The 17,440-nt window shown below is 43.8% G+C and overlaps 2 protein-coding genes across 4 annotated transcripts in view; both read left to right on the forward strand.

The window, feature by feature from the left end:
* Window positions 1-10,537, forward strand: part of Ahcyl2 (adenosylhomocysteinase like 2) — a 146,905-nt gene extending 136,368 nt beyond the window's left edge. For all 3 annotated transcript variants that reach the window (XM_052173361.1, XM_052173359.1, XM_052173360.1), the window contains 5 exons: window positions 1,668-1,766; window positions 5,038-5,106; window positions 5,211-5,289; window positions 6,803-6,923; window positions 7,501-10,537. In XM_052173361.1, coding sequence (XP_052029321.1) covers window positions 1,668-1,766; window positions 5,038-5,106; window positions 5,211-5,289; window positions 6,803-6,923; window positions 7,501-7,507 — 375 coding nt within the window. In that variant the 3' untranslated portion in view covers window positions 7,508-10,537. The remainder of the gene's footprint in view (window positions 1-1,667; window positions 1,767-5,037; window positions 5,107-5,210; window positions 5,290-6,802; window positions 6,924-7,500) is intronic.
* A 5,063-nt stretch (window positions 10,538-15,600) lies between these two features.
* Strip2 (striatin interacting protein 2) overlaps window positions 15,601-17,440 on the forward strand; it is a 43,059-nt gene continuing 41,219 nt past the window's right edge. The window contains exon 1 of the mRNA XM_052173363.1: window positions 15,601-15,795. Coding sequence (XP_052029323.1) covers window positions 15,664-15,795 — 132 coding nt within the window. The 5' untranslated portion in view covers window positions 15,601-15,663. The remainder of the gene's footprint in view (window positions 15,796-17,440) is intronic.

Genomic DNA, 17,440 nt, shown 5'->3' on the forward strand with positions numbered 1-17,440 from the left:
CTCTGTGGTGCTGGGGATCCACTTGAGGGTTTTATACTTCCTGGGCAGGAGTGGTGCACTACACCACACATCACCTCTGTGTCATCGTCGTCGTCGTCATGATGATTATCTTTGCCACTATGTCATCCTCTTTTTCTTCTTTTCCTTGACTTACTAAGTCACTCCCTGTTGGTCTATGTTTATTTGCTAGTATGAGTAATGTTAGAATGACCATTCTTCATTTGTTTTTGCTTTGGTTTATTAAGATACAGTATAGCCTACGCTGGCCTTAAACCCTTAGTTCTCCTTCACCTCCCAAGAGCTGGAATTAAGGGCTTGTACTACTACACCTGGTTTATATTACAATTCCTTGGCACTTTAATTCTTGACTTGAATAAATATTTGTTATAGAAGTCTAAAAATTAAACTAATTGATAAAAATTAGTTATCTATAACATTTTGGTAGTTATTGCCAAATAGCTCTTTAAAATAATTGACTCAATTTATAAAACTTATATCTTTTGCATTTCCAACATATCTAATAAAAAATGATGATCCAGAGCATGAGTGAATGCAGTTCTGAGCACACGAAAATAGAATTATATGTCTCTTTGCACTATTCAATTGTTATTTCCTGAGAGAGAGGGGAGAGGGGGAGGGGAGAGAGAGAATATGATTTTTTGAGCACTCCATTGTATGTCTAGAGAGAATTTGGAAATTTAAAAATGAAGATGCTGTCTCTAAAGAAACAGCTCTCTTCTCTCAGTGTTTGTTCTGTGTTACCGCGCCTAGAGTTGCTATGTAACTAAAATGTCCCTCTTACCTGACTGGCAGTGTATTTTTACCAGTGTTTTCACTTTTGCCAGATGAATAAGATGGGGTAGTTTTGGAATATGGACTCACTTTCTGTTTCAGCCATTGCTAATTGAAGAAGGAAGTGGTTGTCCTAAGACTGCACAGCCTGTGACTGTCATTTCATTGCTGCTGATAATGACCTTCCCATCTTTTCTTTTGTTCTCTGAATATACAATACACAGAAGTGGAAAGGGGTGAGCCATTGGGCGCTTTACTCTACCACTTGCATCCTCTGAAAGGTGCCTCACATTTGCACGTAGGGCACAGAGCTTCCATAGGGTAACCAGCCTTTTGAGCAAGTGCAGACCAGCATGTTGGGCCATGAGGGCAGAGCCATGGTCTCCAGCATTGCTGTTAGGACATTCAGCTCTCTCCAGCTAATCCATGTGGCTCTGGTCTTCTGTCTTTCTCTTCAGCACTTATGTATTCCATTTGCACCGTACTAATTTGCACTTGTTTGCATGTAGCTTTCTATTTTCTTCTCACATATGTATTGTTTTGTGTCCCTGACTAAAATGTGAGCTTTTTGAAGGCAGAAACCATGCCTTTGGTTTCTTTTGTATTTCCCATAGCATCTTTTACTGTGCTCAGCAGAGAGTGGGCGTACAGTAATGTTGTGGAATGACCTCCTGAGTGATCCCTCCCTGGCTGGGCCTAAGATTAAGTTCTCTGAAATGGAACAGTCCTAACCAACCAGGACAGGTATACTCCATCTGGCATGTTGGTTGCTTCTTTCAACTTGCTATTTAAAAAATGGCTCCCTTCAACATCTTTCTGACCCCCGTATGGGGGACTTGCCACAGCTAATGATGTTCTCACCGTGTGTGTTCCAGGCCAGCCTGCGGACACCAGAACTGACCTGGGAGAGAGTAAGATCCCAGGTTGACCATGTGATATGGCCTGATGGCAAGAGGATAGTGCTGCTGGCAGAGGTAAGGCTGGGGCTGACAAGCTGCTCCATGACAGGAGAGACGGCCACTCCCGGCCACTCCCTGCCCCTCCCCGCGTGGTCCCTATCCTCTCAGCCCCGTCTCTTAAGCACACGTTTAACTAATTTACCAGTAGATTTTACTTGTAATTGTGAAAGATCTTTTCATTCAGCAATTAAAAGCCTATTCTGGTTCCTCACTTTCACCAATTATCCTGTCTCCATGTCACTCCGCGGGTTGAGTCAGATGATGACTATTACTGTGGAAGGAGTTAGCAGATAGTCAGTGCAGCTCACAGAGGGAAAACGTCTTTTGTGGGGTTTAATCAGTAAGCAAAGTAGGTATTCCTGGCTGTAACTCAGGCTGTCTTTGGTAAGCTTTGGAAAAGTCGTGTCTTTCCCGCTCATGTCTCTATTTTAGTGTCTTTTGAACTAATGAACTGAGCCAGCTGTGGAGTAGGTGCCCAGCTTATGCTGTGAGTGCTTTGTGTTAGTTCCCCATCCTGTTTATCTAGCTCACACACTCCTTTTTTCCCCCAGGGTTAGGAACCGAACTCAAGTCCTCACACGTGTACGCATGCTAGTAGGCAGGAGCTCCACCACTGAGCCAGATATTTCCAGTCTTTTTTGGGGGGGGTGGGGGGAGGTAGGGGGTATCATGTACATGTTACCTCTTGTGCTTGTGGAGTTCAAAGGACAACTTGCAAGAGTCAGTTTTTTCCACCATGTGGGTCTCGGGGATCAAATCTTCTCCTTAGGTTGGCAAGCAGCAGGTACCTTTACCCGCTGAGCCACTTCCCTGGCCCGCACACTTAGTCTTGACTTTCATCTCTTGCGGCCCTTATGCCATTTCCTACCATTTTCCTATAGTGAAGGCTGTGCTCACCTAGCCTGGGGCTCCTGGGTGCTGGGGTGCTTCTTGTTTTTCCCATGAAGCTTCCTCTTTTAAGGAAAGACCCAAATAACAAGGGGATAAAATGCCTTTTCCTAAGTTTCAGTTTCCTTTGGTTTTGTTTCTTATTATCAAAGAAACCGAGTATGAAAACATAAACAACATCATCTCCTTATGTAGGGACACATAAAGCCAACTTTACACGTCCTTACTGTTCTTTTTGTCCTTTGTCCTCATTTAGCTGACATTCTTAAATGCTTTAGGGCATGTCTGGGAAGGCATGTGTATAGATAGTCGAAGAACAGGTTGTTAACTGCTTATTAATAGCCTTGACGTCAGCTCTCTATTTGGCAGCATTTCTAAACTGCCCTGGGAGGTCCCTCTTGGCACTTTTGGTGATAAAAGCGGACACTCATGGTGTTTTGGGCTATATAGCTAAGCAAAAGAAACAGTAGTCTGACTTCCTAGGAAGAGAAGCAAGAAAGACAGCATGGGGCAGGATTTAGCTCTCTTCTGGTCTGTATTGTCCACTTAGAATTCAAGGCTGCCTGCCTTTGGAGCAGAGGGACAAATAGCAGAAATGGCCACAGCTTCCTAAATCCATAGTTGTCTCCCCCCAGGCTGGAGCGATTACCCCTTGCTTCTACTCGCTCCTTTCCTGAGATAGTCAAAAGAATGTCAGCCCTCAGAAGGGTATTTTGCTACAGAGAATGGGGAAATTGAGAGAAATACAAGCCTTTGCACAGTCATCAGTGTTCTAGGACTGCCTTTATTTCTTTTTTTATATAGTCCTAAAAATTGTTTGGAACACTTACCAAATTTTCAGTGCTTTCATTTGGATATTTCCAAAGAGGGCATGCAAATGGCCAAGAGACAAAGGAGGAAATGTTCAGCATCACTAATCATCAGGAAAATGGAAATTAAACCACAGCGAGGTATTGCTTCATCCCAGTAAGAATTACCATTATCAAAGAAATAAAAGATAAATTATGAAAAATAGGATGAACATCTCAGAAACTTAACAACAGAACTATTGTGTGTCCCAGTAATCCTATTGTCACACATCACAAGAAAACAAATCAGCCTGTCAGATGTATGCACTCCCTTCCTCACTGTGGGCTAGTCACATCAGCCCAGGAGTAGGACTGACTGAGGGACATGTGGTACATGCCATGGATACTGTTGTACCATAAAGTAAACTCCTGTCATGTGTTAATGTGACATAATGTTACGCAAATTCAGACAGACATAGACAATAATGCATATTCTCAATCCTGTGTAATGTATTAGCATTGGTTATGGGGCCAGAAGTGGTGGTGCATGCCTGCAATCTTGGCACTCAGGCAGTGGAGGCAGGAAAATTAGAGAGTTCAGGATCGGCTTTGGCTACCTAGGACGTTTGAAGACAGCTTGGGGTGTAGAGTAAGACTATCATCACCAAAAGAAACGGTTAAATCTAGCATGATTTATAAAATCAAATAATATAAATCAGCAAGAGAATGCCCAAGTAAGCTATCCAGTGGATTTATGAGCTTTGTGTCCAAGACATTGATCTCATAGAAGTGAGAAGAATAAATATTGGTAAGCCAGGCATTAATCTCAACAATTTAGGAGGCTGAAGCAGGAGAACTGAGAGTTAAAGGCCAGCTTCCAGTTACATAATGAGTCTCTGTCTCAAACACACACACACACACACACACACACACACACACGATTGCCGGAGACTTAGAACTGTGGGCATTTGGGGTTCAGCAGAGGCTGATCAGTAGATGCTGAGTTTTAGGTAGCTAGGAATGTAAATAGTTCTGGTGTACTGTTAGCATACTGTAACTATAGGTAACAGTTATGGACTAGACGTTTTGAGAAGCTGGAAGAAAGGATTTTAAAGATGATAAGTGTTTGAGGAAATAGATATAAAACATTACATGGTATCCTATAAATAGTATAATATTTGCTTTGATATATCAGTTAAAAAATACATTTTGGATAAAAATCTTAAAACATTTAAAATATGGTGGCTCATGACTTCGATCCCAGCACTTGGGATGCAAAGGCAGAAGGATCTCTGTGAATTTGAGGCCAACCTGTTCTACATAAGAAGTTCTAGGACAACCAAAGCTATACAGAGTGACCCTGTCTTAGAAAGAAAGAGGGAGAGAGGGAAGGAGGGAAGGAAGGAGGGAAAGGAAGGAAAGAAGGAAAAAAAGAAAAGAAGAAAAAGGAAATAAAATGAATTAAAAGGGATTATCAATTCCTTTGAGAGCACCTGCTTTGTCTAGCAGTCTCAATTGGGAAGGAACTGGAAATTGGCTGTCATTTTTCCATCACTCCTCAGAAGCCACCAAGGGTCCTAATGGCCTTTTCTTTCACTTTTGATCACCAGGGCCGTCTACTGAATCTAAGCTGCTCCACAGTGCCTACATTTGTGCTCTCAATCACTGCTACCACTCAGGTAAGCTCTGCAGTGGGACAGGAGTGGCCTGAAGAGGGTCCTCAGAGAAGCCAGGTTTCACAGCTATGAAAGGCATATCAGCATGCATGTGTCTGCTTTTTTAGGCTCTTGCCTTGATAGAACTTTACAATGCTCCTGAGGGTCGCTATAAGCAAGATGTGTACCTGCTGCCCAAGAAAATGGGTAAGTTGTTCTTTGTCCCCCATTCTTGCTAAATTAGTTGACTGTTGGAAGCTTAGAGGTATTGGCATCCTGTGGGGTGGGTGGGAGGGGAGGGAAGAAAACATATCTTTGTCATATAAATTAGGAGCTAGGACTCTAGACTCTATGCCAAGGTGCTCTGTGTGGTTTCATAAAGGTTTTTCTAGAGAAGGTCTGCATTTTGCTGTGATTTGGAATACCTCCTGAGAATTATTTTGTTAAGGGCCAATTGCATTGCATCACATTGTATGCTTTGAGACTGGGTCACACAATATAGTCAAGGCTGGCATTGAACTCACTCCTGTTTCCTGTCTGGGATTACAGCATGTGCCATCATGTCTGGCCTACCAATTGAGTTTTAAAGATTTTCTCTTTTAAGACATCATGTATGTAAAAATCTCAAAGGAGGGGAAAAGTATTCCCCAAAAAGAATATCTCTGACCTTGTAATATATGACTTGGTCCAGTTCTAAGATGCTAAATAGCCTTTTAAGGGATATAGGTTCCTGTTAAGAGTTAATTATGTAGGTGATTGGTATATTAGAAACACTATACTGTCTTAAATTTTTAAAGAGCCTATCTTAGGCACCAAGGTGATACATTGTGTTTATAAACTCAGGAAATAAATCAGCTCTGGTTTTGTTGTTACAAGTTGCTATATTTTCCCTTTAATACAGTCTGGATGGGTCCGTAAGTCTTTAATCCCAGTACTCAGGAGGCAGTGGCATGTAGAGCTCTGAGTTCAAGGCCAACCTAGTCTATATAGTATGTTTCAGGGAAGCCAGGGTTACATAAAGAAACCATGTCTCAAAAAAAAAAAAAAAAAAAACAGTAACAGCAAAAACAAAACAGTAAAAAACTATCACAGTTTGGAAGGGTGTGAAGTTAATAAAATGAAAGAGTCTATAGTCTCTTTGTAGGTATAATAAAGCTATAAATATAATATATTCAAAAGGTGTAAAATTACTAAAGCAATACATTTCTAGATCCCCCAATTCCTATGGGTGTTAATTTTTCTAGAACATATATATAGTTTTCTAGTATAATATAGTATAGATATCAAGGCAAAATCTAAAGGTTGAGTTTCCCGTTTTTAAGTCCTGTGCTGGCCCATCTTTTCTGGAGAAAGGCTTTAGGGTGGAATGAGTTACTGGAACTGAAGCTAAAGGCAATCATGCTTTAGCGTTGAGGGCCTAAGAGCAAAAGTCAACCATTTTCCATCACCTCCAAGGATTAGAACATGTCTTCCAGTTATTTATTTATTTATTTAGGTTTTTTGAGACAGGGTTTCTCTGTGTAGCTCCAGCTGTTCTGGAACTCACTCTGTAGACCAGGCTGGCCTCAAACTCAGAAATCCGCCTGCCTCTGCCTCCCAAGTGTTGGGATTAAAGGTGTGCACCACTACCGCCCAGTTTGTCTTCCAGTTTTTTAAGGCCTAGCTTTCGAACAGCCAGATAGGAAGCATGAATGCTTAACTCCATTTGTGCTCTTTCTAGACGAGTATGTGGCAAGCCTACACCTGCCCACCTTTGATGCCCACCTGACAGAGCTGACAGATGAACAAGCCAAGTATCTGGGACTCAACAAGAATGGACCCTTCAAGCCTAACTACTACAGGTGCCTTGGGCTCTCCAGAATCAGAGAAGGCTGGGTAGTGAAGAGCTTCCGAGAGTACAACTGACCCTTGCATCTTTTGCCACATGCCTTTACATGAGCTCAGGGAAATAACACATTTCCTCCATGTCTCCCATCTGAGAATACTCTGAGATCTTCTTTAAACCTTGGTGTTCTCCACTGCCCCTCCTTGCCGCCCCCCCAAATACTAGCCATTTAAATTATATTTTTCTTGTTTATTTTGTGATTGTGTATGGAGGTGGAAGTGGGTACATGTTCACAATGCATGTGCTCTGGTTGTATGTGTGGAGGCCGGAGGATAACCTGTGGGAGTAAGCTTTCCTTCTGTGTGGGTCCTGGGGAAATTGGCAGGCTTGGTGACAGGTGCTTCTTTCTATCCACTGAGCCTTCTCTATAGCCTATGGCCTTCACTCATTGGTATGAAAAGGACCTACAGATACCTATGCTTACCATATATACTAGAAAAGCCCTTGTCTCCCTGTTACACCTTTAGGCAGGCTCCTTATGTTCCAGCCCCACCAGCAGATAACATCAGTTTCAACTTTCTTTTTCCCTCCAGGTATTAAGTTCCTGTAATACAAGCCAGAAGACATGTTAAGGAATAGAACCAAGCCTTTTCTCTACTACTATCCAAGGAAGAACCCAGCAAGCTGCTTCTCCAATCAGAGCTGCCCGCCGTGCTCATCCTATGTGTTAGGTTATTTATTTATTAAAATCTAGAATTCTGTGCCTGTAGCCTTGGCCCAGAGTGTGGTTACTACTCCTGGGGCCGTGAGAGCCACAGAGGACAGGCTGAGGAAGGAAAGAAATGGGCTAATCATTCCTAGCACTTCACTCGCATTATTGCCCATTGATGGAATCCTCAGCGATGGCCATTTTTCTTTCCAGGCTCAGGAGTTAGTTCAGGGATGCCAGACTCCTTGTTACTTAGGGTTTTCTGGAATAAATTTCAGCAGCTGCCTTTTTCAAAGCTTTGGTCCTTTCCCAGGTGAGGCCTTTTGGAAGCCACTGAATTAACAAGGTCTGAATTCTCGGCCTTGATAGTTACTGACCCTGCCTTCCTTATTAAAAGGCTGGTGAGGCAGGAGTGGTAAGGTCTTGTAAGCTGCACCAAGAACTCAGCTGTGCCTGTCCGTGCCTACTGGGATCTCTTCTCTTACCCAGGACTCCTTTTTTTCTCCTTGAAGACTGTATCCATTTCAATGCTTTCTGGTTCTAAGAGGGTTGTGACTTCATGATCTTAATAGCTCTGGTGTTGGCCAGGCATTTGTTTTACTTTCTATCCCTACTAAACTCTGCTCAGGAACTGGCCAGCCAGCTCCGCCGGGAAGCTGCAGAAGACAGGAGACTCTGTAAAGTGTGTCCAGATGATGATACCTAGTTTTAGGGCTGGAGGTTAGCTCACTGGTAAAGCACTTGCCTGGCATGGATAAGGCCCTGTGCTCAATTGCTAGGAACCAGGGAAAGGGATGAGGCACCAGTCTGAACCTCATTAGACATTCGTCCTGTTGCCTGTTGGCCTTGGTGAAAGTGAGATCTGTAATCTGATAGCTTCTCTTTCTTTGCTGCTGCAGTATCATTAGGATCTGGACCCTTCTGTTTAAGGATTCTGTTTCAGAGAGTTTCTTAAGTAACTCCAACATTATAAAATAGTAATGTATACAGTGTGAAGTTTCTCATTCTACCCAAGAATTGAATATTCTTTGGAGATGGGCTGAATGGTTTCGAGGTTTCCACTGGGATCCATTGGTTTCAAGAATTAAAACCTGGAGTGACCCTAGGAATCTTGAGTTGAATGAATCCCTCTCATGGTCCTCCCTGTTTAGAAGTCTCGTGTTTGTGTCCTATATATCTCTTATATTGTTCTGCTTCAGAGTCTCAAGACCAAGGTCATTCAAACAGAGGATGCCCAGAATCACTAAAACCTTCATCTAGATTTTCTCCCCTGGTTCCACCATCTCCACTGTCCCTTGGTCTTTGTGTGTGCCCTGGAAGCTAGTCTGGAAGTGTCCTTATTTTCTAAGATAGGGAGACAGAACTTGGGTAGGTGGCTGTTTGCCTTATGAAATGGCATACATTCTGGCTCACCCCAGAAGATGGACTCTGCACAGGGCATCATCTGTGGCTATATTCTGTTGTGTAAGGAAGATCATAAACACTGAAGGTTTCACGGAGATAGTCAGTTCTGTTTGCCTCATTCTGATTTCTGTATTAATAGAATGCATCACTCTCCCACTACCATCTCTGTTTGTTTTTTTGTTATTGTTGTTGGGGTTTGTTGTTGTTGTTTTGAGATAGTCTCACTCTGTAACCCAGGCTGAACTCAAGGCCATAGCAGTCCTCCTGCCTTGGCCTCCTGAGACTGTGTGCTGCCATGCCTGGCTTCTTAATTGGCTCTCTTTAGCAAAAGATTATATCTCCATGCCTCATCTTATGTCCAGAGCAGATTCCATTAGGCATGTATCTGGCTTGGACCCCAAGTCATAACCTGGTGATTTTCTGCAAAGCCTTGCTCTCTGCGGAGCTTCCTATGGCTGGTACTTGCACAGTACGCCCTGCCACACCATAGGGAAGAGATCCGCTCTGAATACAAAAGGAGGCACATGGGTTTCTAAGTTAAGTTGAACCTGGATGCCCATAGTGAGGTATCTGCCTGTGAGTTGTAGATGACATCTATTCCCTTCTCTCTGGAGACTTCTGTGTCATCAACCATTAAGAAAGTAGCCAGAGTAGGGCTGTTAAGTCGGTGATAGGACACTTGATTAGCGTGTGCCAGGCCTGGGGTGAGTCTCCAGTACAGCAGACTTGTGGAGAGCTGGGAAGAAAGAAGGTAGCCCAGGACTCTTCTCTAGGTTCTGCCCTAATGTTGGAACCAAGCATTGTTCCCTCTAACCTTGGAATAAGAGCAAATTTCCTCTTATTCCAACTCTTCCTCTTACAAGCACTCTGCTACCAGGAGACAAGGAGAAGAAGGCTGGTTGTCTCTGGTTCTGTGGCCCTGGGCAGAGGGGAAATATACCATTTATCTACAATGAATTTGTGCTACTTCAAGGTCTTCTTGAAGTCTTAGTGGAAATATTGTTTTCTTTTCCTTGTTAAACAAAAATGCCTCTAATCTACCTTGCTCTGCCCACCTCCTTCCTCATGACTCCCTCCTGGGAGAGCAAGGCTCCCCATGGCCACACACTCCTGCGAAGCTTTTTTTGCTGCTTGGCTTGTCTGAACAGATCTGAAATTGCTGCTCCTGTGGTTTCCTCAGAATTAACTTTTGTCATGGTTTAAAAAAAAAAAAATCAGAATGCATTGTTGCATCAAGCTTTTTTAATAAAGGAAAATTATGGAAAGAAAATAGGTAACACCAGCAAATTATATATTGACATTGACAAGTCTAAACATATATACATATATATATGTAAAACACATACATATCTATACAAATAATCATCTAGTTCGTATTGTCATCTTACTGAAAGGAACGAAGCCTCTAAGGATCACCAGTTCTGAGAAGCTCTTGGAAATCTATATGTCTAAGTGATTGTATTAGATCAGCAATAATGACTATGTAATCTCAAAAAATAAAGTATTCTTAAAACTGATCTGTGTCTTGAGAATACCACTTGTTTCTGTGAGCTATGAATTCAGGCATGAGAGGTATGTGGACAAAAAATAACAAGGCTACCTACCATAGCATGAAGATGTGAAAAGCTGATGCAGTTACCAGCAGGTGTGTTGGAGTGGCCATCACCCTGAGAGTCCTGATTTACACTGAGACACTGCTAGCACAACCTTGTGTCTCCTCCAACACCCTTCCTTGACTCACACCTGCATATGTGTATAAGGCGCACACCTCTGAACCACAACCTTGAGGAAGTAAAGACTGTGAGATTAAGATTTAAACAAAACAAAAACAAAAATCAACCTAAAGCATGGATCTAGGCCACCCAATTTCACTGTGTTGCCTGGGATCTGACTGTATCCAGCCATAAGAAAGGAGGAGGAAGGAAGGAAGGTAAGAAGGAAAAGAAAAGGCTCAGGTAGAGATTTATCTTTTAATCAGTAACTAAAATATGAGTCCAATTGCCTGTTCTGTCTCAGCCTTTGGTAGGGTAGCCATTAGGAGTAATTTGGGAACTGTGTAGTTCTTTATCTGTGTTAAAGTTTTATTAGCCTGTTGTTTGTGTGTGTGTGTGTGCATATATATATATATATATATATATATATATATATATATATATATATATATATATATATTGCTTAAAGCAGGACTGGAGAGATAACCAGAGGTTAAGAGCACTGACCATTCTTTCAGATGACCCAGGTTCAATTCCCAACACCCTTATGTTAGTTCACCAGTATCTGTTAACTCCAGCTCCTAGTGATCCAATGTCCTCTGCTGGCACTGCAATATACTCTTAAAAAAAAAAAAAAGGAAGGGGAGACATTGCTTAAAGATACTAGTGCACAGTGACTACTGTATAACCTCCAGTTCCAGGCCTGTGCTACACCATGTACTTCATGTGCTCTATTTTATCTTGTCTGCCTAGTAGTCTGAAAAACACGGTACTTAAAGACTTCCTGCAACATATTTTTAAGCTGTCATAGTGCCAAGTACCATCTATTTAGTGAAGTATTTTACCTTTGTGAATTAGCATGTTGGAATAGAGAAAGGAATGTGTTTTCCTCTTTTTACCATCAGACTTTTGACAGAAGCCTGAGTTTGGAAGTAAAAACTTGAGTTTTGGGGCAAGGGAATTTGGTAGTATAGTGTTGTGAGTTTATTTTTTTATTGTTGTTTAAAGGTGTCATTTTAAATTATGTATATATGGGTATGTACATGTGAGTGCAGGTGCCTATGGAAGCCAGAGTTACCTACAGGTGGTTGTGAGCCACCTGATGTAGGTGCTGGAAACTGAACTCAGGTTCTCTGGAAGAGCATTGGGTGCTCTTAACCACTGATCCATCTATACTAGCTCCAGTAGTCCAGATTTTAAAATACTGGCAGTGTAGAACAGCCTGTCATTACCTCCCAGGTACACTTCTGGTTGTTTCTGTGGCCACGGGTATTCATGATTGTCACTCTTTGGTAAATAAGCTGAATGGCATACAGTTTCAAAGTGTTCAGTTGATTGAAGATTCTTATGTCATCCAGTTTTTCCCCTAGACACCTTCCTCTTCATGACAAGTTCTGAACGTCTCTCTGGGTTTATATTGAACAGATAGATAGATGTCCAGTCTTTGCTGTTTTACCATTCACTAGGAAAGGATTACATTCAGATTCTTAGAAATCTTCAAATTTTCAAGTCCCATCTCAAAGCAAAGCCAGATGGAGCTCTAGGCTCAGTTACCTTTAGATAAAAGCCATGGGAGAAGACCTCCTCAGTCCCACTCCAAACACATCGGTCTTTGCCCTAGGGATAAGCAGGTAAAGGAAGAAGTCCTCAAAAGGACCCTATGAGGATGTTACTGACCAGCTGGGCTCACAGGAGAATCATTTCTGAGACTGTCAATCCTAGAGTCCTAAGTGTCAATCTGACTGCTTAAGATAACAAGTACAGGAAAGATTGACAATGAACTCTTTAGTAAGAAACCCAATGGGCTGTGTTGTGGCAAGCGAGTCACACTAAAGCAGGGACACACTAGGCATAGATTGTGAATTTTAATGTAGATTGTACATTTTTAAGAGTTTTAACAAATTATACCCTGAAAAATTCCAAAATCAAATAGTTTGTGCCTTGAGCCAAAGACTTTCTTGGAAATTCACATGAGTTTATTTACAGAGCCAAGGTATTGTAATGGGATTTTTGCTCCCCAGGGGACATATTACAATGTTTAAAGGCATTTTTGGTTGTCATGACTAAGGGGGAAATGCTACTGGCACCTTTCAGGGACAGCCAAAAGCTCTACTGACAGCTTAAAACATATAGACATTCTCCCATAATTTTTCTGTCCAAAATGTTAATACACCATAGATTGTGAACCCCTATGTTAAACATATAGAAATGTGGTATGCAAATGCCAATGAAGAACCAGGCACAATGGTGCACTCCTGTAATCCCAGAACTTTGGAGATAGGAAGATCAAGGTAATGGTCAGGAGTTCAAGGTCATCTTCAGTTAGAACCATGCTTTAAGCCAGCCTGAGGTACATGAAACTGTGACTCAAAAATAAATAATAAACAAACAATCACAATGAAGCTTGGCTCTCCAACGAAGCTAACATCCACAATGGAGTAGGAGTGGGAATGGAAGACTGGTGAAATGTTGGGACCATGGCAAGTACCCAGAAATTTCCAAGGATTTTGGTCTTGGTTGATGTCCTCCCTCGCCCTCCCACCTGCCAACTAACAGAAAGGTAAGAAAGAAAGTTGAGGGTCTGGGGAGATGGTTCAGTGGTTAAAACCACCAATTGCTCTTGCAGAGGACCTGAGAAGGTGGCTCCAACCATCTGTAACTTGAGTCCCAGGACATCTAACTCCCTTTCTAGCCCCCATGGGCACCAGGAAGCACTTGTTGCACAGACAAAACACTCATGTGCATAAATAAGTAATACATTTTTTAAATAAATGGGGCTAAGATGTGTACAATGTCTTGTGTCTAATCCCAGTACTCAGCAGGATGAAGGAGGGTTACCATGAGTTAGAGGCCTGGCTAGGCTACATAGTTCTACGCTATTCTGGGCTACAATGCGAGACCATGTCTAAAACAAATACAAGTATCCCTAATGTATAGGAAAGGAGAAATAACTCCATTGTTTGAGAGTATACAATACTACAGTTTGGAAACCAGCAAAGTTGGTTTAATAGCAACACACCTATTACAGTAAGGAGGTGTGTTGAAGGAGGAGAAGAAAGGTTTATCTTAAAAAGCAGTAGCTGATGGGCGGTGGTGGCAGATGCCTGTAATCCCAGCACTTAGGAGGCAGAGGCAGGCGGATTTCTGAGTTCGAGGCCAGCCTGGTCTACAGAGTGAGTTCCAGGATAGCCAGCGCTACACAGAGAAACACTGCCTCGAAAAACCAAAACAACAACAACAACAAAAAGCAGTAGCTGAGCTGACTGGCTTTGTGTGAACTTGACACCACCTAGAATCATTTTGGAAGAAGGAATTTCCATTGAGGAAAAACACGCCAGCAGACTGACCTGTGTTTATGTTTATGGGGCATTTTCTTGGTTGATGGTTGGTGCGGAAGGTCCTGGCTCACTGTAAGCAGTGCCACCACCGAGCCAGTGGTCCTGTGTTGTATATAAAAGCAGGTTGAGAAAATGAGGAGGGACAAGCCAGTAAGCAGCATTCCTCCACGTTTCTGCTTCCCTAGGTAATGAACTGTAGGCTATCAGATGAAACAAACCCTCTCCTACCCAAGTTACATTTGGTCATGGGTTTCATCATAGCAACTGAAACGCCAAGTCTGTAGTAAACTAAGAATGGAAGTTTCTTCCATAGAGCAGCATACTTACTGCACTGAGACAAGACTCAATATAATCCTTTGGTGTTCTCTGCACTTCAGGATTTCTTCAAAAATAGATTCACGAAAGTAACCTGTCGGAAAGAGGTGTGGTACCCAGGAAAACACATGCAATGCTTGGCACAGCCCCAACTCAATGACCCTTTCACTGTCTTAAAGCCATGGGTTACCACAGCGATTTGGTCCCTCCCATTCCCTTCATCCATTATCAAGCCAGACCTGCAAATACATTTAAATAGTATTCAGGAGAGAGCCGAACACGCAGCCTTCAAATATCCGGTTACCTTCCAGTTACCTTTAGCTCTTATGGTGTAAAGTTTTTTCTTTTTAATTTGATTTTTCTTTTTAATTTTATTTATTTGTTTGTCTATGTGGGAATGAGGGAGGGCACCAAGGAGCATGTGTGGAGGTCAGATGTTAGAGGACAACTTTTGGCTGTTTATTCTCTCCTTCCACCATGTGAGGACCCGGGGATCGAACTCAAGATCATAGACTTAGAGAAGGATAGTTTTAGAAAGGGGAAGGAAAGAGCAGCGGGTGATGGTGGGAGCCTGCTATCTATTTGCACCACAAAGAAGGTGCCCACACGTCTAGGAACAGATGAGATGGCAGGAAGCAGCCCCTCAAGGGCATCAGGGATTTCAATTACGTCCCTCCCCGCAACTCCCACTCTCCCCGCTAAGAGTTCTCTTCAGAGAGCTTCCAGAGAGGGTAAGTTTGTGGTGTGGTGGCTCAGACTATCCCGAAGGCCAAACCCTTCTCTGCGACAAAGCGACAAAGCGGGATGTTAGAGGCATGCAGCAGCCTGGATGGGGGCTCCGGGTGCACAGTAACGCCTAAACATAGTGCGTTGGAACAGGGGTGGAGACTAGGGCTCTCAGGAAAAGGCCGCTATGTGGGACAGGGCAACACTGAAAGGAGCATGAAGCGCGGAGCTAAGCCGCCCTGAGCACAGGGTCCAGAATTCGAATCCTGGAGAGAGACGTGGAGCCTCCTAGCCCCAGGCGGCCAGCAACTGTGCAGTAAAAATGCCAGGGGTTCGTGGGGAAAATATTCCTTGAAAGAGCCCCGACCTCCGGCTGGCTGATCAGCCAATCGCATCGCGGGGCGGGGCCACAAAGAGTAGTTACAGCCAATCGAAGTTTAGGGGGCGGGGTCTGGTTCCGGGCGCGCGCTGTGGCGGGGTCGGCCCGGGCAGAGATCTTGGAGCTGGGGTAGAGAGCCGCTGAGGCGAACCGCTGAAGGGAACCTTCCCAGCATGGACGACCCCGCGCCGCCGGGGCCCGCCGGCTCTCCTGCTAACGACAACGGCAACGGCAACGGCGGCAAAGGGAAGCCGGCTGTGCCCAAGGGCCGGGAAGCGTTCCGCAACCAGCGGCGGGAGTCGGAGGTGAGGAACCGGGAGATATCCGCCAGCGGGGAGCGGCGGCTGAGGTGAAGCGGCCCACGGCCGGTCCCCTCCCGCTGCGGGTCGCCCGCTTTCTTGCCTTGGCCTGCGGTTTTCCTAGCCCGCGCGAAGAGCGGAACAGATACTTTCCAGATACTTGACAGCTGCCGCCGCGTGAAGCCGGAATTTGGACCCCGATGTACCGCTGGGGAACCAGCGAGTAGAGGTGCAGGGACCCGACTGAGGGGCGGGAGCCCGAGCTCGGCCGCGGGAGGGAAGGGTGGGCAGGCGGGCAGGCGGGCAGCACGCCCTCCCACTTCAGACTGCAGCAACTGGCTCCGGACTGGACCAGACCGGCCTGGAGCACCAGCCTTCCCTTGCTGTCTCCTGCCCTCGGATGATGGCGCTGGCTTAGGGAGCGCCTTCCGCGAACAGCTCGCCCCTTTCTAGGAGGGTTGAAAGGGATGAAGATTCAAGCTGGGATAGGACCAGGGCGACGTTTGAGTGCAGCGGTCCCAGGCTGCAGCAAGAAGGATGGCTATTTAAATGTCTTCCATCTCTTCTTTAAAAAAATATATATATACACATATATATATATATATAAAACTAGGACATGGAAAGGAATACACTGTTATTATTCTATATCGTATCTAGCCATATTCCATCTATCAACCAAAAGCAAAACTGCGTCCAAGCAGGGACTCAGGGTAACGAAATGTGTGTGGAAGAGACTGTGAAGGTCATCTGGTTTAGCCTTTATTTGATTCGATTTCATCTTAATTTAATTATTTGAGACAGCCTAGGGCAACATCTATTAGCAACAGGGCTTCGCTTGCATTGGCTGGACTTGAACTCACTGTGTAGCTGAGGAGAGCTTTGAACTCCTGATGCTCCTGCCTCTGTTTTCCAAGTGTTTACTAGGTGGAAGACACGGGGTTGGGGGATGTGGCTTAGGGATGGAGTGCTTGCATACCTTACACAAGACTCTAAATTGATCCCCAGCACCAGAAAATGGGTCTGGTCATCTAGAGATAAAAGGTAAAAGAGATAAAACCAACTCTCCTTCGATCAGACACTTGGCAGACACAGTGAGTGGCCAAGACCACCAAGTTTGAGTGTCGGACCAGTTGTTTGTTGTTTGTTTGTTTCAGTACCTCCATTTAGTATCTGTGTGGCTTTGGGCAAATTACCTAATCTAGCTAAACTCCAGTTTCTTTTGTAAAACGGGGTTACCACTGCATAACTCAGAGGATTGAGATAATCGAACATAAAGCCTTTAAAACAATTCATGTAATTAACTGATCAGTACATATAACTGTCATCATTCTCTCTAAGGGTCCGAGGAAGTCCTAGTCTGTGGTGATTCATTTAAATATTATTTCACAGTTTCCAAAGTGATTAATGTGTCTATTTAGTTATTTGTGGCACAGAAGACCAAAACTAGCATATACACTGCCAGTAAGCTCTCACTCCAGCTCCTACTTTCTAAAAGGTAAACGTAGAGAGGGGGAACTGCCCCTAAAGTCACCGCCTTGCACAGACAGGGTTTTCTTGCTAGGGATTTTCTTTCAGAAGTACCTTGTACCTCCTTCCCCAAGAGAGACATTGGTGTGTTTTTCAATGGAGGAAAAGATTAATTTTGGCTCAC

This window comes from Apodemus sylvaticus, chromosome 2 (assembly GCF_947179515.1).
Source record: "Apodemus sylvaticus chromosome 2, mApoSyl1.1, whole genome shotgun sequence".
NCBI lineage: Eukaryota > Metazoa > Chordata > Mammalia > Rodentia > Muridae > Apodemus > Apodemus sylvaticus.